Below are 20,464 nucleotides of genomic sequence, written 5' to 3'. Positions count from 1 at the left end.
CCTATCTGCACCTGCTTTGCTGTCAGTGGCTTTGATAATTAAGATGACATGAGACCAGTTGTTGAATTCAGCCACTGCACACAGCAATGCTGTAATACAGGCCTCCACTAACTCTATTTCCAGCCTGGGACAAAAGGGGGGAGAATAAACCCATTCTGAAGGAGAGTTCTGATGCAAAAGAGTGATCCTGCAATATGCGTGGTAGCTACTATGACCTGTGGCAGCTGGGGAATGGGGGGACAACTCCTAAAGTCCCCAGTCCAGTCTGAACTGGGCATCAGCTACCCAGCAAGATGAACAGCCAGCAGCCAGTCACCATGGAAGCATTCAAGGACCATTTCACTCCCTTTTCTAAATACAGAGAATTCATATTCTCTGTCCGGGACAAACTGATAACCTCTCAGTTCAGAATGTAGCAAAGGCTGCAGCTCACTTCAGTGTCCCAAGCTGAAAGCTGTTAACATACTCACTCCAGAATTTCCTTGCACCACACCTCACAATCTTAGCGAGATCAAGCAGCAGGGCTGCCATCCATCCCACTAACCGGAGGCAGAGCAGCAGGGCTGCCATCTATCCCACTAACCGGAGGCAGAGCAGCAGGGCTGCCATCCATCCCACTAACCGGAGGCAGAGCAGCAGGGCTGCGGGCTCTATCCCAGCTCTCCCTGAGGCGGCCGATCTCGGCTCGGCAGCCATCCAGCTGGCTCTCCAGGTTTTCCCTCTTGACTCGCTCGGATTCCAGCTGAGCCTCCAGCTCCCTCACGGTCCTGCAAAACACAAAGGGGACAAACAGCATCAAGAACAGCCAGCCGTGCCCAGTCCGCTCCAAGAGTGTTTTAAGGAGCAGGCTAGTGAGAGCAGAAAACAGCTCAAATGCAGCGTACTCCTGGCTCGGGACCCTTTGTAAAAGCTCCTGCGTCGACTGCTTTGACTACCATAGAGTCAGCTGTGCTCGACTCTTCTGACCGCGAGATGGAGACGTCTCCCTGCGCAGCGAACCAGCGCCGGGCTCCGGATGGGACGAAACCCAGCTCCGCCCCCAGCAGCAGCTGGCTCCTGTGCACACTTTCCGAAGTGATTTGAACAATCAAATGAGAGACTGCATGACACTTCTAAAAGGAAGCTGAAGCACTGGTTGAGCCAGTTGCACAGGTCACATCAGTCACATTCACAGTGGCTATTAAATTAACTATTAAATTCCCGAAACTGCTTAGCTGAGACCTAATTCTGATCTATACCTATATATAACAGCAACTGACCACCTGAGAACCACTACTTCAGTTTCAGAAGGTCCTAGGGATGGACCTAGAGATGATGCTCTCTGGCCTCCACTAATTGCACATCACTTGTGACATGGGTTTGAGGAGGCCCAAGCACGTTAAGGACATGTTCATCTACAGTGACTAAGAACAGCACATAGCCAAATGTTTGACAGGCAGAGGTAGAGTTAGGGATGTCTTCTTGTGCAGGCTGTCATCCTGCACAAGCACAAGAAGAATGGAGCCATCAGTCATTTGTGTTGTACTGCAGTGTTGATCCTCATGGCAGGAGCCCACAAATGGCCTGAAGTCCTTTTCTTTTAAGCCTGGCTAAATTCACTAAGTGAAAAAGGCAGAATGGCCAAAGCAATCTGAGTGTAAAGTACCCTTAAAAAATGCACTAAAATGGAACACATTATAATGTTGGCCTTACTTCTTAAACTCCTTTTCCTCTTTTTTCATCTTCCTCTCCTCCTCAGTTATTCCTCCCAGCTGTCTGTAGTTGCTGTAGGAAATTTCCAGAAGTTGCTGAAGTTCCTGAATCCTGCGATAGGCCCTTACTGTAAGACAGGATTCAACAGGTAAGTAAAATGCATGGAAATAGCTGAAGACATTCATGCTGATGTTCAGCATGACAAAGAGTCACACAAAGAGCAGTAACCACGCTCAGCAGATGCTGAGATACACCTGCACAGTACACTGCGCTCAGAAAAAAAGAGCATCCAACTGTGGTTTCACTGCAGGGATTATAACAGTCTAACAGTCAGAATGTCCTGTGCCACAATTCTCTAGAATTTCCTGAAGGGAGGATGTAGTGAGCTGGGGGTTGGCCTCATCTCAGTGCTTACACTGAGCAAGTGCAAAAAGGGAAAAGCAAGACTGAAAGTGAAAAGCAAGACTGAAGGGGAAAAGCAGCAGTGAAACGGAAAAGCAAGACTAAAAGGGAAAAGCAGCATTGAAAAAGAAAAGAAAGACTAAAATGGAAAAGCAGCAGTGACAGGGAAAAGCAAGAATAAAAAGGGAAAAGCAGCAGTGAAAGGGAAAAGCAAGAATAAAAAGGGAAAAGCAGCAGTAAAAGGGAAAAGCAGCAGTGAAAGGGAAAATCAGCAGTGAAAGAGGAAAGGAAGACTAAATGGTAAAAGGAGCAGTGAAAGGGAAAAGCAAGACTAAAAGGGAAAAGCAGCAGTGAAAGGGAAAAGCAAGACTAAAAGGGAAAATCAGCAGTGAAAGGGAAAATAAGTAGTGAAAGAGAAAATCAGCAGTGAAATGGAAAAGCAGCAGTGAATGGAAAAGCAGCAGTGAAAGGGAAAAGCAGCAGTGAAAGAAAAAAGCAGCAGAGAAAGGGAAAAGCGGCAGTTACAGGGAAAAGAAAGACTGAAAGGGAAAAGCAAGACTAAAATGGAAAAGCAAGACTAAAATGGAAAAGCAAGACTAAAATGGAAAAGCAAGACCAAAAGTGAAAAGTAAGAATAAAAGGGAAAAGCAAGAATAAAAGGGAAAAGCAAGACTAAAAGAAAAAAGCAAGACTAAAAGGGAAAAGCAAGACTAAAAGGGGAAAGCAGAAGAGAAAGGGAAAAGCAGCAGTGAAAGGGAAAAGCAAGACTAAAGGGAAAAGCAAGACTGAAGGGGAAAAGCAGCAGTGAAACGGACAAGAAGCAGTGAAAGGGAAAAGCAAGACTAAAAGGGAAAATCAGCAGTGAAAGGGAAAATCAGCAGTGAAATGGAAAACCAGCAGTGAAAGGGAAAAGTAGCAGTGAAAGGGAAAAGCAGAAGTGAAAGGGAAACGCAGCAGTGAAAGGGAAAAGCATGACTAAAAGGGAAAGGCAAGACTAAAAGGGAAAAGCAAGACAAAAAGGAAAAAGCAGCAGTGAAAGGGAAAAGCAGCAGTGAAAGGGAAAAGCAGCAGAGAAAGGGAAAAGCATCAGTGAAATGGAAAAGCAAGACTGAAATGGAAAAGCAGCAGTGAAACGGAAAAGCAAGACTAAAAGGGAAAGGCAGCAGTGAAAGGGAAATACAGCAGTGAAAGGGAAAAGCAGCAGTGAAAGGGAAAAGCAAGACTGATAGGGAAAAGCAAGATTGAAAGGGAAAAGCAAGACTGAAAGGGAAAAGAAAGACTAAAAGGAAAAAGCAAGAGTAAAAGGGAAAAGCAAGACTGAAAGGGAAAAGCAGCAGTGAAAAGAGAAAAGCAAGACTAAAAGGGAAAAGCAGCAATGAAAGAGGAAAAGCAGAAGTGAAATGGAAAAGCAAGACTAAAAGGGAAAAGCAAGAATAAATGGGAAAAGCAGCAGTGAAATGGAAAAGCAGCAGTGAAATGGAAAAGCAGCAGTGAAAGGGAAAAGCAGCAGTGAAAGGGAAAAGCAGCAGAGAAAGGGAAAAGCATCAGTGAAATGGAAAAGCAAGACTGAAATGGAAAAGCAGCAGTGAAACGGAAAAGCAAGACTAAAAGGGAAAGGCAGCAGTGAAAGGGAAATACAGCAGTGAAAGGGAAAAGCAGCAGTGAAAGGGAAAAGCAAGACTGATAGGGAAAAGCAAGATTGAAAGGGAAAAGCAAGACTGAAAGGGAAAAGAAAGACTAAAAGGAAAAAGCAAGAGTAAAAGGGAAAAGCAAGACTGAAAGGGAAAAGCAGCAGTGAAAAGAGAAAAGCAAGACTAAAAGGGAAAAGCAGCAATGAAAGAGGAAAAGCAGAAGTGAAATGGAAAAGCAAGACTAAAAGGGAAAAGCAAGAATAAATGGGAAAAGCAGCAGTGAAATGGAAAAGCAGCAGTGAAATGGAAAAGCAGCAGTGAAAGGGAAAAGCAGCAGTGAAAGGGAAAAGCAGCAGTGAAAGGGAAAAGCAGCAGTGAAAGAAAAAAGCAGCAGAGAAAGGGAAAAGCGGCAGTTACAGGGAAAAGAAAGACTGAAAGGGAAAAGCAAGACTAAAATGGAAAAGCAAGACCAAAAGTGAAAAGCAAGAATAAAAGGGAAAAGCAAGAATAAAAGGGAAAAGCAAGACTAAAAGAAAAAAGCAAGACTAAAAGGGAAAAGCAAGACTAAAAGGGGAAAGCAGCAGAGAAAGGGAAAAGCAGCAGTGAAAGGGAAAAGCAAGACTAAAGGGAAAAGCAAGACTGAAGGGGAAAAGCAGCAGTGAAACGGACAAGAAGCAGTGAAAGGGAAAAGCAAGACTAAAAGGGAAAATCAGCAGTGAAAGGGAAAAGCAGCAGAGAAAGGGAAAAGCATCAGTGAAATGGAAAAGCAAGACTGAAATGGAAAAGCAGCAGTGAAACGGAAAAGCAAGACTAAAAGGGAAAGGCAGCAGTGAAAGGGAAATACAGCAGTGAAAGGGAAAAGCAGCAGTGAAAGGGAAAAGCAAGACTGATAGGGAAAAGCAAGATTGAAAGGGAAAAGCAAGACTGAAACGGAAAAGAAAGACTAAAAGGAAAAAGCAAGAGTAAAAGGGAAAAGCAAGACTGAAAGGGAAAAGCAGCAGTGAAAAGAGAAAAGCAAGACTAAAAGGGAAAAGCAGCAATGAAAAAGGAAAAGCAGAAGTGAAATGGAAAAGCAAGACTAAAAGGGAAAAGCAAGAATAAATGGGAAAAGCAGCAGTGAAATGGAAAAGCAGCAGTGAAAGGGAAAAGCAGCAGTGAAAGGGAAAAGCAGCAGTGAAAGGGAAAAGCAGCAGTGAAAGGGAAAAGCAGCAGTGAAAGGGAAAAGCAGCAGTGAAAGGGAAAAGCAAGACTGAAATGGAAAAGCAGCAGTGAAATGGAAAAGCAGCAGTGAAAGGGAAAAGCAGCAGTGAAAGGGAAAAGCAGCAGTGAATGGGAAAAGCAGCAGTGAAAGGGAAAAGCAGCAGTGAAAGGGAAAAAGCAAGACTGATATGGAAAAGCAGACTGAATGGGAAAAGCAAGACTAAAAGGGAAAAGCAAGACAAAAGCGGCAGTGAAAACGAAAAGTAGCAGTGAAATGGAAAAGCAAGACTGAAATGGAAAGGCAAGACTGAAAGGGAAAAGCAAGATTAAAGGGAAAAGCAGCAGTGAATGGGAAAAGCAGCAGTGAAAGGGAAAAGCAGCAGAGAAAGGGAAAAGCGGCAGTTACAGGGAAAAGAAAGACTGAAAGGGAAAAGCAAGACTAAAATGGAAAAGCAAGACTAAAATGGAAAAGCAAGACCAAAAGTGAAAAGCAAGAATAAAAGGGAAAAGCAAGAATAAAAGGGAAAAGCAAGACTAAAAGAAAAAAGCAAGACTAAAAGGGAAAAGCAAGACTAAAAGGGGAAAGCAGCAGAGAAAGGGAAAAGCAGCAGTGAAAGGGAAAAGCAAGACTAAAGGGAAAAGCAAGACTGAAGGGGAAAAGCAGCAGTGAAACGGACAAGAAGCAGTGAAAGGGAAAAGCAAGACTAAAAGGGAAAATCAGCAGTGAAAGGGAAAATCAGCAGTGAAATGGAAAAGCAGCAGTGAAAGGGAAAAGTAGCAGTGAAAGGGAAAAGCAGCAGTGAAAGGGAAAAGCAAGACTAAAAGGGAAAAGCGGCAGTGAAAGGGAAAAGCAGCAGTGAAAGGGAAAAGCAGCAGTGAAAGGGAAAAGCATGACTAAAAGGGAAAGGCAAGACTAAAAGGGAAAAGCAAGACAAAAAGGAAAAAGCAGCAGTGAAAGGGAAAAGCAGCAGTGAAAGGGAAAAGCATGACTAAAAGGGAAAGGCAAGACTAAAAGGGAAAAGCAAGACAAAAAGGAAAAAGCAGCAGTGAAAGGGAAAAGCAGCAGTGAAAGGGAAAAGCAGCAGAGAAAGGGAAAAGCATCAGTGAAATGGAAAAGCAAGACTGAAATGGAAAAGCAGCAGTGAAACGGAAAAGCAAGACTAAAAGGGAAAGGCAGCAGTGAAAGGGAAATACAGCAGTGAAAGGGAAAAGCAGCAGTGAAAGGGAAAAGCAAGACTGATAGGGAAAAGCAAGATTGAAAGGGAAAAGCAAGACTGAAAGGGAAAAGAAAGACTAAAAGGAAAAAGCAAGAGTAAAAGGGAAAAGCAAGACTGAAAGGGAAAAGCAGCAGTGAAAAGAGAAAAGCAAGACTAAAAGGGAAAAGCAGCAATGAAAGAGGAAAAGCAGAAGTGAAATGGAAAAGCAAGACTAAAAGGGAAAAGCAAGAACAAAAGGGAAAAGCAGCAGTGAAAGGGAAAAGCAGCAGTGAAATGGAAAAGCAGCAGTGAAAGGGAAAAGCAGCAGTGAAAGGGAAAAGCAGCAGTGAAAGGGAAAAGCAGCAGTGAAAGGGAAAAGCAAGACTGAAATGGAAAAGCAGCAGTGAAATGGAAAAGCAGCAGTGAAAGGGAAAAGCAGCAGTGAAAGGGAAAAGCAGCAGTGAATGGGAAAAGCAGCAGTGAAAGGGAAAAGCAAGACTGAAAGGGAAAAGCAGCAGTGAAAGGGAAAAAGCAAGACTGATATGGAAAAGCAGACTGAATGGGAAAAGCAAGACTAAAAGGGAAAAGCAAGACAAAAGCGGCAGTGAAAACGAAAAGTAGCAGTGAAATGGAAAAGTAAGACTGAAATGGAAAGGCAAGACTGAAAGGGAAAAGCAAGATTTAAGGGAAAAGCAGCAGTGAATGGGAAAAGCAGCAGTGAAAGGGAAAAGCAGCAGTGAAAGGGAAAAGCAAGACTGTAAGGGAAAAGCAAGACTGAAAGGGAAAAGCAGCAGTGAAAGGGAAAAGCAAGATTAAAAGGGAAAGGCAAGACTAAAAGGGAAAGGCAAGACTAAAAGTGAAAAGCAAGAATAAAAGTGAAAAGCAAAAATAAAAGGGAAAAGCAAGACAAAGAGAAAAAAGAAAGACTAAAAGGGAAAAGCAAGACTAAAAGGGAAAAGCAGCAGTGAAAGGGAAAAGCAGCAGTGAAAGGGAAAAGCAAGACTGATACGGAAAAGCAAGACTGAATGGAAAAACCAAGACTGAAAGGGAAAAGCAACAGTGAAAGGGAAAAGCAAGACTAAAAAGGAAAAGCAGCAGTGAAAGTGAAAAGATTGACTAAAAGGGAAAAGCAGCAGTGAAAGGGAAAAGCAAGACTAAAAGAGAAAGGCAAGACTAAAAGGGGAAAGCAAGAATAAAAGGGAAAATCAAGACTAAAAAGAAAAAGCAGCAGTGAAAGGGAAAAGAAGCAGTGAAAAGGAAAAGCAGCAGTGAATGTGAAAAGCAGCAGTGAAAGGGAAAAGCAAGACGAAAAGGGAAAGGAAAAATTAAAAGGGAAAGGCAAGACTATAAGGGAAAAGCAGCAGTGAAAAGGAAAAGCAGCAGCGAAAGGGAAAAGCAGCAGCGAAAGGGAAAAGCAGCAGCGAAAGGGAAGAGCAGCAGTGAGAGGGAAAAGCAAGACTAAAAGAGAAAGGCAAGACTAAAAGGGAAAAGCAAGTATAAAACTGAAAAGCAAGAATAAAAGGTAAAAGCAAGACTAAAAGAAAAAAGCAAGTCTAAAAGGGAAAAGCAAGACTAAAAGGGAAAAGCAAGACTAAAAGGGAAAAGCAAGACTAAAAGGGAAAAGCAAGACTAAAAGGGAAAAGCAAGACTAAAAGGGAAAAGCAAGACTAAAAGGGAAAAGCAGCAGTGAAAGGGAAAAGCAGCAGTGAATGGGAAAAGCAGCAGTGAAAGGGAAAAGCAGCAGTGAAAGGGAAAAAGCAAGACTGATATGGAAAAGCAGACTGAATGGGAAAAGCAAGACTAAAAGGGAAAAGCAAGACAAAAGCGGCAGTGAAAACGAAAAGTAGCAGTGAAATGGAAAAGCAAGACTGAAATGGAAAGGCAAGACTGAAAGGGAAAAGCAAGATTAAAGGGAAAAGCAGCAGTGAATGGGAAAAGCAGCAGTGAAAGGGAAAAGCAGCAGAGAAAGGGAAAAGCGGCAGTTACAGGGAAAAGAAAGACTGAAAGGGAAAAGCAAGACTAAAATGGAAAAGCAAGACTAAAATGGAAAAGCAAGACCAAAAGTGAAAAGCAAGAATAAAAGGGAAAAGCAAGAATAAAAGGGAAAAGCAAGACTAAAAGAAAAAAGCAAGACTAAAAGGGAAAAGCAAGACTAAAAGGGGAAAGCAGCAGAGAAAGGGAAAAGCAGCAGTGAAAGGGAAAAGCAAGACTAAAGGGAAAAGCAAGACTGAAGGGGAAAAGCAGCAGTGAAACGGACAAGAAGCAGTGAAAGGGAAAAGCAAGACTAAAAGGGAAAATCAGCAGTGAAAGGGAAAATCAGCAGTGAAATGGAAAAGCAGCAGTGAAAGGGAAAAGTAGCAGTGAAAGGGAAAAGCAGCAGTGAAAGGGAAAAGCAAGACTAAAAGGGAAAAGCGGCAGTGAAAGGGAAAAGCAGCAGTGAAAGGGAAAAGCAGCAGTGAAAGGGAAAAGCATGACTAAAAGGGAAAGGCAAGACTAAAAGGGAAAAGCAAGACAAAAAGGAAAAAGCAGCAGTGAAAGGGAAAAGCAGCAGTGAAAGGGAAAAGCATGACTAAAAGGGAAAGGCAAGACTAAAAGGGAAAAGCAAGACAAAAAGGAAAAAGCAGCAGTGAAAGGGAAAAGCAGCAGTGAAAGGGAAAAGCAGCAGAGAAAGGGAAAAGCATCAGTGAAATGGAAAAGCAAGACTGAAATGGAAAAGCAGCAGTGAAACGGAAAAGCAAGACTAAAAGGGAAAGGCAGCAGTGAAAGGGAAATACAGCAGTGAAAGGGAAAAGCAGCAGTGAAAGGGAAAAGCAAGACTGATAGGGAAAAGCAAGATTGAAAGGGAAAAGCAAGACTGAAAGGGAAAAGAAAGACTAAAAGGAAAAAGCAAGAGTAAAAGGGAAAAGCAAGACTGAAAGGGAAAAGCAGCAGTGAAAAGAGAAAAGCAAGACTAAAAGGGAAAAGCAGCAATGAAAGAGGAAAAGCAGAAGTGAAATGGAAAAGCAAGACTAAAAGGGAAAAGCAAGAACAAAAGGGAAAAGCAGCAGTGAAAGGGAAAAGCAGCAGTGAAATGGAAAAGCAGCAGTGAAAGGGAAAAGCAGCAGTGAAAGGGAAAAGCAGCAGTGAAAGGGAAAAGCAGCAGTGAAAGGGAAAAGCAAGACTGAAATGGAAAAGCAGCAGTGAAATGGAAAAGCAGCAGTGAAAGGGAAAAGCAGCAGTGAAAGGGAAAAGCAGCAGTGAATGGGAAAAGCAGCAGTGAAAGGGAAAAGCAAGACTGAAAGGGAAAAGCAGCAGTGAAAGGGAAAAAGCAAGACTGATATGGAAAAGCAGACTGAATGGGAAAAGCAAGACTAAAAGGGAAAAGCAAGACAAAAGCGGCAGTGAAAACGAAAAGTAGCAGTGAAATGGAAAAGTAAGACTGAAATGGAAAGGCAAGACTGAAAGGGAAAAGCAAGATTTAAGGGAAAAGCAGCAGTGAATGGGAAAAGCAGCAGTGAAAGGGAAAAGCAGCAGTGAAAGGGAAAAGCAAGACTGTAAGGGAAAAGCAAGACTGAAAGGGAAAAGCAGCAGTGAAAGGGAAAAGCAAGATTAAAAGGGAAAGGCAAGACTAAAAGGGAAAGGCAAGACTAAAAGTGAAAAGCAAGAATAAAAGTGAAAAGCAAAAATAAAAGGGAAAAGCAAGACAAAGAGAAAAAAGAAAGACTAAAAGGGAAAAGCAAGACTAAAAGGGAAAAGCAGCAGTGAAAGGGAAAAGCAGCAGTGAAAGGGAAAAGCAAGACTGATACGGAAAAGCAAGACTGAATGGAAAAACCAAGACTGAAAGGGAAAAGCAACAGTGAAAGGGAAAAGCAAGACTAAAAAGGAAAAGCAGCAGTGAAAGTGAAAAGATTGACTAAAAGGGAAAAGCAGCAGTGAAAGGGAAAAGCAAGACTAAAAGAGAAAGGCAAGACTAAAAGGGGAAAGCAAGAATAAAAGGGAAAATCAAGACTAAAAAGAAAAAGCAGCAGTGAAAGGGAAAAGAAGCAGTGAAAAGGAAAAGCAGCAGTGAATGTGAAAAGCAGCAGTGAAAGGGAAAAGCAAGACGAAAAGGGAAAGGAAAAATTAAAAGGGAAAGGCAAGACTATAAGGGAAAAGCAGCAGTGAAAAGGAAAAGCAGCAGCGAAAGGGAAAAGCAGCAGCGAAAGGGAAAAGCAGCAGCGAAAGGGAAGAGCAGCAGTGAGAGGGAAAAGCAAGACTAAAAGAGAAAGGCAAGACTAAAAGGGAAAAGCAAGTATAAAACTGAAAAGCAAGAATAAAAGGTAAAAGCAAGACTAAAAGAAAAAAGCAAGTCTAAAAGGGAAAAGCAAGACTAAAAGGGAAAAGCAAGACTAAAAGGGAAAAGCAAGACTAAAAGGGAAAAGCAAGACTAAAAGGGAAAAGCAGCAGTGAAAGGGAAAAGCAGCAGTGAAAAGGAAAAGAAGCAGTGGAAGGGAAAAGCAGAAGGTAAAGGTAAAAGCAGCAGTGAAAGGGAAAAGCAGCAGTGAAAGGGAAAAGCAGCAGTGAAAGGGAAAAGCAGAAGGGAAAGGGAAAAGCAGCATTGAAAGGGAAAGGCTAGACTAAAAGGGAAAGGCAAGATTAAAAGGGAAAGGCAAGGCTAAAAGGGAAAGGCAAGACTAAAAGGGAAAGGCAGGACTAAAAGGGAAAGGCAAGAACAAAAGGGAAAAGCAGCAGTGAAAGGGAAAAGCAGCAGTGAAAAGGAAAAGAAGCAGTGGAAGGGAAAAGCAGAAGGTAAAGGTAAAAGCAGCAGTGAAAGGGAAAAGCAGCAGTGAAAGGGAAAAGCAGCAGTGAAAGGGAAAACCAGCACAGAAAGGGAAAATCAAGACTAAAAGGGAAAAGCAAGATTAAAAGGGAAAAGCAAGACTAAAGAGGAAAAGCAAGACTAAAAGGGAAAAGCAGCAGTGAAAGGGAAAATCAGCAGTGAAAGGGAAAAGCATCAGAAAGGGAAATGGAAAAGGAGCAGTGAATGGGAAAAGCAAGACTAAAAGGGAAAGGCAAGACTAAAAGGGAAAGGCAAGAGTAAAAGGGAAAGGCAAGACTAAAAGGGAAAAGCAAGACTAAAAGGGAAAAGCAAGAATAAAAGGGAAAAGCAGCAGTGAAAGGGAAAAGCAGCAGTGAAAGGGAAAAGCAGCAGTGAAAAGGAAAAGAAGCAGTGAAAGGGAAAAGCAGCAATGAAAGGAAAAAGCAACAGTGAAAGGGACAAGCCAGACTAAAAGAAAAAAGAAGCAGTGAAAGGGAAAAGCAGCAATGAAAGGGAAAAGCAGCAGTGAAAGGGAAAAGCAGCAGTGAAAGGGAAGAGCATCAGTGAATGGGAAGAACAGCAGTGAAAGGGAAGGGCAGCAGGGAAAGGGAAGAGCAGCAGGGAAAGGGAAGAGCAGCAGGGAAAGGGAAGAGCAGCAGGGAAAGGGAAGAGCAGCAGGGAAAGGGAAGAGCAGCAGGGAAAGGGAAGAGCAGCAGGGAAAGGGAAGAGCAGCAGTGAAAGTGAAAAGCAGCAGTGAAAGGGAAAAGCAGCAGGGAAAGGAAAAAGCAAGACTAAAAGGGAAAAGCAGCAATGGAAGGGAAAATCAGCAGTGAAAGGGAAGAGCAGCAGTGAAAGGGAAGAGCAGCAGTGAAAGGGAAAAGCAGGACTAAAAGGGAAAGGCAAGACTAAAAGGGAAAAGCAAGTATAAAAGTGAAAAGCAAGAATAAAAGGGAAAAGCAAGACTAAAAGAAAAAAGCAAGTCTAAAAGGGAAAAGCAAGACTAAAAGGGAAAAGCAAGACTAAAAGAGAAAAGCAAGACTATTAGGGAAAAGCAAGAATCAAAGGGAAAAGCAATACCAAAAGGGAAAAGCAGCAGTGAAAGGGAAAAGCAGCAGTGAAAGGGAAAAGCAGGAGTAAAAGGGAAAAGCAAGACTAAAAGGGAAAAGCAGCAGTGAAAGGCAAAAGCAGCAGTGAAAGGGAAAAAAGACTAAAAGGTAAAAGCAGCGGTGAAAGGGAAAAGCAAGACTAAAATGGAAAAGCAGCAGTGAAAGGGAAAAGCAGTAGTGAAAGGTAAAAGCAGCAGTAAAAAGAAAGGCAATACTAAAAGGGAAATCAGCAGTGAAAGGGAAAAGCAGGAGTAAAAGGGAAAAGCAAGACTAAAAGGGAAAAGCGACACTAAAAGGGAAAAGCAACACTAAATGAGAAAGGCAAGACTATTAGGGAAAACCAAGAATAAAAGGGAAAAGCAAGACTAAAAGGGAAAAGCAAGAGTAAAAGTGAAAAGCAGCAGTGAAAGGGAAAAGCAGCAGTGAAAGGGAAAAGCAAGACTAAAAGGTAAAAGCAGCAGTGAAAGGGAAAAGCAAGACTAAAAGGTAAAAGCAGCAGTGAAAGGGAAAAGCAGCAGTGAAAGGGAAAAGCAAGACTAAAAGGTAAAAGCAGCAGTGAAAGGGAAAAGCAGCAGTGAAAGGGAAAAGCAGCAGTGAAATGGAAAATCAGCAGTGAAAGGGAAAAGCAGCAGTGATAGGGAAAAGCAAGACAAAAAGGGAAAATCAGCAGTGAATGGGAAAAGCAAGACTAAAAGGTTAAAGCAGCAGTGAAAGGGAAAAGCAGCAGTGAAAGGGAAAAGCAAGATTAAAAGGGAAAAGCAGCAGTGAAATGGAAAAGCAGCAGTGAAAGGGAAAAGCAGCAGTGAAAGGGAAAAGCAGCAGTGAAAGGGAAAAGCAGCAGTGAAAGGGAAAAGCAAAACTAAAAGAAAAAGGCAAGACTATAAGGGAAAAGCAAGACTAAAAGGGAAAAGCAAGAATAAAAGGGAAAATCAAGACTAAAAAGAAAAAGCAGCAGTGAAAGGGAAAAGCAGCAGTGAAAGGGAAAAGCAGCAGTGAAATGGAAAAGCAGCAGTGAAAGGGAAAAGCAGCAGTGAAAGGGAAAAGCAGCAGTGAAAGGGAAAAGCAGCAGTGAAAGGGAAAAGCAGCAGTGAAAGGGAAAAGCAGCAGTGAAAGGGAAAAGTAGAAGGGAAAGGGAAAAGCAGCAGTGAAAGGGAAAAGCAGCAGGGGAAGGGAAAAGCAGCAGGGGAAGGGAAAAACAGCAGTGAAAGGGAAAAGCAAGACTAAAAGGGAAAGGCAAGACTAAAAGGGAAAGCCAAAACTAAAGGGGAAAAGCAAGACTAAAAGGTAAAAGCAGCAGTGAAAAGGAAAAGCAGCAGTGAAAGGGAAAAGCAGCAGTGAAGGGTAAATGCAAGAGTAAAAGAAAAAAGCAGCAGTGAAAGGGAAAAGCAGCAGTGAAAGGGAAAAGCAAGACTAAAAAGGAAAAGCAAGACGAAAAGGGAAAATCAAGACTAAAAGGGAAAAGCAGCAGTGAAACGGAAAAGAAGCAGTGAAAGGAAAAACAGAATTGAAAAGGAAAAGCAGCAGTGAAAGGGAAATGCAGCAGTGAAAGGGAAAAGCAGAAGGGAAAGGGAAAAGCAGCATTGAAAGAGAAAGGCTAGACTAAAAGGGAAAGGCAAGATTAAAAGGGAAAGGCAAGACTAAAAGGGAAAGGCAAGACTAAAAGGGAAAGGCAAGACTAAAAGGGAAAGGCAAGAACAAAAGGGAAAAGCAGCAGTGAAAGGGAAAAGCAGCAGTGAAAAGGAAAAGAAGCAGTGGAAGGGAAAAGCAGAAGGTAAAGGTAAAAGCAGCAGTGAAAGGGAAAAGCAGCAGTGAAAGGGAAAAGCAGCAGTGAAAGGGAAAAGCAGCAGTGAAAGGGAAAACCAGCACAGAAAGGGAAAATCAAGACTAAAAGGGAAAAGCAAGATTAAAAGGGAAAAGCAAGACTAAAAGGGAAAAGCAGCAGTGAAAGGGAAAATCAGCAGTGAAAGGGAAAAGCATCAGAAGGGAAATGGAAAAGCAGCAGTGAATGGGAAAAGCAAGACTAAAAGGGAAAGGCAAGACTAAAAGGGAAAGGCAAGAGTAAAAGGGAAAGGCAAGAGTAAAAGGGAAAGTCAAGACTAAAAGGGAAAAGCAAGACTAAAAGGGAAAAGCAAGAATAAAAGGGAAAAGCAGCAGTGAAAGAGAAAAGCAGCAGTGAAAGTGAAAAGCAGCAGTGAAAAGGAAAAGAAGCAGTGAAAGGGAAAAGCAGCAATGAAAGGAAAAAGCAACAGTGAAAGGGACAAGCAAGACTAAAAGAAAAAAGAGGCAGTGAAAGGGAAAAGCAGCAATGAAAGGGAAAAGCAGCAGTGAAAGGGAAAAGCAGCAGTGAAAGGGAAGAGCATCAGTGAATGGGAAGAACAGCAGTGAAAGGGAAGGGCAGCAGTGAAAGGGAAGAGCAGCAGGGAAAGGGAAGAGCAGCAGGGAAAGGGAAGAGCAGCAGGGAAAGGGAAGAGCAGCAGGGAAAGGGAAGAGCAGCAGGGAAAGGGAAAAGCAGCAGGGAAAGGAAAAAGCAAGACTAAAAGGGAAAAGCAGCAATGGAAGGGAAAATCAGCAGTGAAAGGGAAGAGCAGCAGTGAAAGGGAAGAGCAGCAGTGAAAGGGAAAAGGAAGACTAAAAGGAAAAAGCAAGATTAAAAGTGAAAAGGAAGACTAAAAGGTAAAATCCGCAAGGAAAGGGAAAAGCAGCTTTGAAAGGGAAAAGCAGCAGTGAAAAGGAAAAACAGCAGTGAAAGGGAAAAGCAAGACTGAAAGGGAAAAGCAGCAGTGAAAGGGAAAAGCAAGACTGAAAGGGAAAAGCAGCAGTGAAAGGGAAAGCAGGATTGAAAGGGAAAAGCAGCAGTGAAAGGGAAAATCAGCAGGGAAAGGGAAAAGCAGCATGAAAGGGAAAAGGAAGACTAAAAATGAAAAGTAGCACTAAAAGGGAAAAGCAAGACTAAAAGGGGAAAAGCAAGACTAAGAAGGAAAAGCAGGAGTGAAAGGGGAAAGCAGCAGTGAAAGGGAAAAGCAAGACTAAAAGGGAAAAGCAGCATTGAAAGGGAAAAGCGAGACTAAAAGGGAAAAGCAGCAGAGAAAGGGAAGAGCAGCAGTGAAAGGGAAGAGCAGCAGGAAAAAGGAAAAGCAGCAGGGAAAAGGAAAAGCAGCAGGGAAGGGGAAAAGCAGCAGGGAAGGGGAAAAGCAGCAGGGAAGGGGAAAAGCAGCAGGGAAGGGGAAAAGCAGCAGTGAAAGGGAAAAGCAGCAATGGAAGGAAAAAGCAAGACTAAAAGGGAAAAGCAAGACTAAAAGGGAAAGGCGAGACTAAAAGGGAAAAGCAGCAATGGAAGGGAAAATCAGCAGTGAAAGGGAAGAGCAGCCCTGAAAGGGAAAAGCAGTAGTGAAACGGAAAAGCAGCAGGGAAACGGAAAAGCAGCATGAAAGGGAAAAGGAAGACTAAAAGGGAAAAGCAAGATTAAAAGTGAAAAGGAAGACTAAAAGGGAAAAACAAGATTAAAAGTGAAAAGGAAGACCAAAAGGGAAAATCAGCAAGGAAAGGGAAAAGCAGCAGTGAAAAGGAAAAAGAGCAGTGAAAGGGAAAAGCAAGACTGAAAGGGAAAAGCAGCAGTGAAAGGGAAAAGCAGCGGTGAAAGGGAAAATCAGCAGTGAAAGGGAAAATCAGCAGTGAAAGGGAAGAGCAGCAGTGAACGAGAAGAGCAGCAGTGAACGGGAAGAGCAGCAGTTACAGGGAAAAGCAGCATGAAAGGGAAAAGTAAGACTAAAAGGTTAAAGCAAGATTAAAAGTGAAAAGGAAGACTAAAAGGGAAAATCAGCAAGGAAAGGGAAAAGCGGCAGTGAAAGGGAAAAGCAGCAGTGAAAAGGAAAAGCAGCGGTGAAAACGAAAAGCAGCAGTGAAAGGGAAAAGCAAGACTAAAAGGGAAAAGCAGCATTGAAAGGGAAAAGCAAGACTAAAAGGCGAAAGCGAGACTAAAAGGGAAAAGCAGCAGTGAAAGGGAAAAGCAGCAGTGAAAGGGAAGAGCAGCAGGAAAAAGGAAAAGCAGCATGAAAGGGAAAAGGAAAAGCAGCAGGGAAAAGGAAAAGCAGCAGGGAAAGGGAAAAGCAGCAGTGAAAGGGAAAAGCAGCAGGGAAGGGAAAAGGAGCAGGGAAAGGGAAAAGCAGCAGGGAAAGGGAAAAGCAGCAGGGAAAGGGAAAAGCAGCAGGGAAAGGGAAAAGCAGCAGGGAAGGGAAAAGCAGCAGGGAAGGGAAAAGGAGCAGGGAAAGGGAAAAGCAGCAGGGAAAGGGAAAAGCAGCAGGGAAAGGGAAAAGCAGCAGGGAAAGGGAAATGCAGCAATGGAAGGAAAAAGCAAGACTAAAAGGGAAAGGCAAGACTAAAAGGGAAAGGCAAGACTAAGGGAAAAGCAAGACTAAAAGGGAAAAGCAGCAGTGAAAGGGAAAAGCGGCAGTGAAAGGGAAAAGGAGCACAGAAAAGCAGCACTGAAAGGGAAAAGGAACAAGAAAATGCAGCACTGAAAGGGAGAAGGAGCCGTGAAAGTGAGAAGCAGAACTGATAAAGAAAATGAGCCCTGAAATGGAAAAGGAGCCGTGAGAGGGAAAAGGAGAACTGATAAAGAAAAGCAGCCCTGAAAGGGAAAAGCAGCCTTGAAAGGGAAAAGGAGCCCCGAAAGGGAAAGGAACAGCATAAAGTAACACTGATAGGGAAAAGGAGTACATAAAGGGCAAAGGCAATACTGAAAGAGAAAAGGAGCCCTGAAAGGGAAAAGCATCAAAGCAAGGGAAAAGAAGCACTGAAAGGTAAAAGGAACAAGCACAGGGAGCAGGCAGGTAGGCACAGCAATCAAAATTATATCATTCATGACATAAGAAACTCACTTTTGCCTGGTGGCAACGACAGTCCATTCCCATCCTGTCCCTCCATGTAATGAACATTGCATTTGGCCTTCTAACAGCCTCCTGGATGAATCCACCAAAAGCAAGGAAGCACCCTGCCCTTACTCTGAAGAGAGAAAGAAAGCAAAGTTCATGGAAACAGGCACACAAGGCTCGCAACAAGACACGGTGCTCCAGATCATGACAGAGATAGGGCTACCACAGTGCCAGAACATGATTTACCACTAAAGGAAACATCTGGGGGCACATTCACAACTTCAGCACAAGCTGTAACGGCTCAGCATGTTTAGCTTTATCGTTCAGCTGGAGAACGAGATACTCCGAAGTATCAGTCAGCAAGCACTCGGATGAGCCTGCCCTCTGGTTTTAACGATGACAGACATCATTACTGCCACCTCTGACACCTTACCAGGAGATGCTTCCATTTATTAGCTTGGTTTTGATTCCTTCCATCAGCAGCTGCTCCTAAACTGACCTCCATTCATACAGTGATACCATCAACTTCCAGCACGAGCTGACCTGCAAGACAGAGAAGAGAAAGAAGGATGGCAACAAACACTGACATAGCACAATCTAATATTCTTGAACAGCCACAAAAGAGACAAAACAGGAGATAAGTGCATCTGCAGCAACACCCCAGTTCATAAAGAAACGCAACTCCAGCCTGGCCTCAGCAGCCCTTATATATTTCTTACACATTTGATTAAGCCAACTGCAGTTTGAACCAGGAGAATTCACAATCTCTTGCAAATGAGCAATACAAAGAAATATAAAAAAAAAAAAAAAAGGAAAACACACAAACACACCTCCCTGACATGACATCTTGCCTCCTGAGCAGGTCACAGTGTCCCTCACTCAGATGTAGAGCAGGGAGGAAGATGAGACCCCATGTGTTCCTTGCTGCGCACTCCCATCTAAAAGGTCCATATGCTCCTTGGGAAGCACAATGCCACCTGAGGAAAAGAGAAAGCAAGAACAGGACATGTAGGCGGCTATCACCCAGCAGAAGGCCAGATCCTTCCATCTGTTATCCGCTCCTCTTTTTAGTCCTAATAGGGCCCCGAGGATACAGAAATAGCAGTGCTTAGCAGAAGGACTCGGAGAAGGACCGGTAGAAACTGTCAGGAGGACAACTGGCATCGTGTGGACACAAACAGGCTGTTGGTGCAAGGAAGGAAACAGCACCTGAGCATTTCACCAGACAGGTTCCATCCTCTCTGTCTTCCTGCAAAGATACAAGGATAAAAACCTCATTTCCTCTGAGCAACAATTGGAAACAAGACCAGAAAATTATTCATTCAAAGGCACTTTTAGGAGATGTATAACAGAGTCCTTCCCAGTTACACGAGCTTACGCTGTGGCCTTTGGAGAAACAAGCTGCCTTTGTGGTCCTGAGGACTCCTTTTTGTCATCTGTTGGGCACAGCTAGAGAGCTTTTCTTGTACAAACCTATGCCCTGTGTACCTTTCTCCATCCCAAAACCTAGAGTTGCGGTGCAGACACTGGAGGCTGACCAGAGCAGTAAAAGAACAGAAGAGGGGAAAAGCAGATACAGGTAAGACACCTAAAAGAAAGGAAAAGAGCAGAAGAGAAGGAAGGATACGGTTAAGAACAAAGGACAGAAGATGGAAAGTGCTATAGAGGATTGGACTGGACATGAGCAGATCAGAGCTACACCAAGGTGTGGCTTCTCCCTGTGTCCCTATCCACCACTGGCAACATCCCCCAATGACAGGGATGATGCTGCTCCAGCAGCTGATGGGGTTGTGGTCTGGGGTTACGTTCTATGCAGAGCCTCCACAACCTGCTACAGACCTCCAGTTCCCTGCCACTTCTTTTTTTTCCAGGTGTCTGCACACAAGGAACAGGTGTTCTCTATGCCCTGCATACTGGTAATTAGTGTGGGCAATTACTGTGTGGGAATTGGGGGAGGGAAATTCAGGGGTGGGATAGTGAGGAGGAATTGGAGGGGGCTGGGAAATTGTTTGGGTGGGATTGTAGAGATCAGATACAACTGCTAGGATGGGGGATATTTGGTTGGAAATACTGTCATTTCTATTACTCATTGCTTTGTATAAGTTATTAAATGCTTTATGTTCCCTCTGCTACATCTCTGCTTGCAGTCATTTGTGCAGTGACAAAGGTCCTCAGCTCTACATGCCCCTCCAGGGTAGGATGGAGCACCACAGATGGCAGTGTTCCACAGCTGCCACCAGCAGCCCCAGCTCGTCCCTCCACACCTGAGGTGTGAGTGGCTGTGAGAGGAATGTCTCTGTGGAAGTGCAGCTCATTCCTCCCCTCTGATGGGGGCAGAAGGCATCTGCATTTCCCTCATGGCTCTTATTTCCTGCGTTACTGTGGGAAATGAGCTGAGCCACTGTGGCTCTCTACTATGGCAAGCTCTGCAGCTCTGCCACTGTCTTTATACTCAGCTGTTCCTGTGTGTAATGCTCCACACTTGGACCCTGCAGAGCCCAAAGGCCTCCTTGGCTGCTGTTACTCACCTGGACATTGAGGGTGCTGTGTCTCCAGTCTGTACCTGCTTCCAGGTGTCACTTGCAAGACACTGCGAGTCCACCTGGTTGGAACTGCAGTCAACAAACACAAATGTGAAAGAAATAAGAAAGGATTCTTTCATTTCACAGGCTTTCATCTCCATTGAAAGATGTTCTGCTGTGCAGCACAGCTGGGAGCATTTCATATGTGCAAAAAAGGGGGATAGGCCCTGGCTGTGCCGGGCCCCCTTCCGGCCCAAGCCCCAAAGCAGCCCCGACTGTGCTGGGTTCCCCTCTCACCTGGGCCCTGCAGTGGCCTCAGCTGTGCCTGGTCCCCCTCTGCTCTGGGCCCTGAGCTGGCCCCAGCTGTGCCTGGTCCTCCTCCATCCTGGGCCCCAAGGCCCTGCCTCTGCCTGCTCCCCCTCTGCTCTGGGCCCTGAGCTGGCCCTAACTGTGCCAGGCCCCCCTCTGGAACAGGCCCTGCCTCAAGCCCCGCCCCCTGTGGGCAGCAGTGCTAGTGCCTGTTGGTTTTGCTCTCTTCCCTCTTCTTTCCCTGTTCTCTTCACAAATGCTTTCAGATCCCCCAGGATGACGTGCACTGATACTGCTGCCTTCTTCCTGCACAAACTTTCTGGGCAGCTCAGCTTTTTCTACAGAGCAGCGTGCCTTTGGAAGTGCTTGGAGGATGTAAACTAACAGCAAGAGAACACTGAGCTCTTCTGGGTCTTTCTAGGCATGGCAAAGAGACAGGAGAGTGTGCTCAGCCTCGAGTGGTTGCTTGTATGCAGAAATCACAGTTGTCAACATCTGTGCTGTTTTGCTGTAGGCAGTAGTGTGTGACAAGAAGCCTACAATTACCAATTTAGTGAACGTAATTAATTGTAACAGTTCCCCTTTCTTCTTCCCTTGACACTTGGGTTATGGAGTTCTCCTATGCTATGTGCCGGTGTAATACCTCTGAGCCACAGCACTGTTGCGTTTACCAAAGCTCATGGCAACAGGCTTTGGCCAACCTCAGAGCTACGTAGATGATGATAAGATATCCAATGATAGGAGGGAAAATGAACAAG

At 44.0% G+C, this 20,464-nt stretch overlaps 1 protein-coding gene across 3 annotated transcripts; it reads right to left on the bottom strand.

Moving 5' to 3' along the window:
- Nucleotides 1-155: 155 nt before the first annotated feature.
- LOC146755044 (ankyrin repeat domain-containing protein 42-like) lies at nt 156-20,038 on the bottom strand. Of its 3 annotated transcripts, XM_085526431.1 has the most exons (7): nt 19,404-19,530; nt 18,085-18,124; nt 17,706-17,852; nt 17,309-17,418; nt 16,882-17,005; nt 1,693-1,819; nt 156-767 (listed from the first exon to the last, which is right to left on the bottom strand). In XM_085526431.1, exons 5-7 carry the CDS (start codon nt 16,925-16,927, stop codon nt 512-514), a joined length of 429 nt encoding a protein of 142 aa, XP_085382557.1. In that variant the 5' UTR covers nt 16,928-17,005; nt 17,309-17,418; nt 17,706-17,852; nt 18,085-18,124; nt 19,404-19,530; the 3' UTR covers nt 156-511. The 3 variants fall into 3 exon arrangements, with proteins under 3 accessions (XP_085382557.1, XP_085382559.1, XP_085382558.1); XM_085526433.1 differs by lacking the exons at nt 18,085-18,124; nt 19,404-19,530 and adding an exon at nt 19,695-20,038; XM_085526432.1 differs by lacking the exon at nt 18,085-18,124.
- Between the last annotated feature and the right edge of the window lie 426 nt (nt 20,039-20,464).

The sequence above is a fragment of the Coturnix japonica genome, chromosome 36, assembly GCF_054131305.1.
Source record: "Coturnix japonica strain WE chromosome 36, WE-NBRP24, whole genome shotgun sequence".
In the NCBI taxonomy this organism is placed as follows: Eukaryota; Metazoa; Chordata; class Aves; order Galliformes; family Phasianidae; genus Coturnix; species Coturnix japonica.
This window is presented reverse-complemented; position numbering and strand designations above follow the sequence as displayed.

Bases quoted from the DNA above. Each gene is read 5' to 3' on its own strand.
- LOC146755044 (XM_085526433.1), bottom strand. From the start codon at position 16,927: ATGGAGGGACAGGATGGGAATGGACTGTCGTTGCCACCAGGCAAAA. The intron at 1,820-16,881 runs GTGAGTTTCTTA...CCTGTCTTACAG, and splicing joins GTCGTTGCCACCAGGCAAAA to TAAGGGCCTATCGCAGGATT. The intron at 768-1,692 runs GTAAGGCCAACA...TGTGTTTTGCAG, and splicing joins GAGGAAAAGGAGTTTAAGAA to GACCGTGAGGGAGCTGGAGG.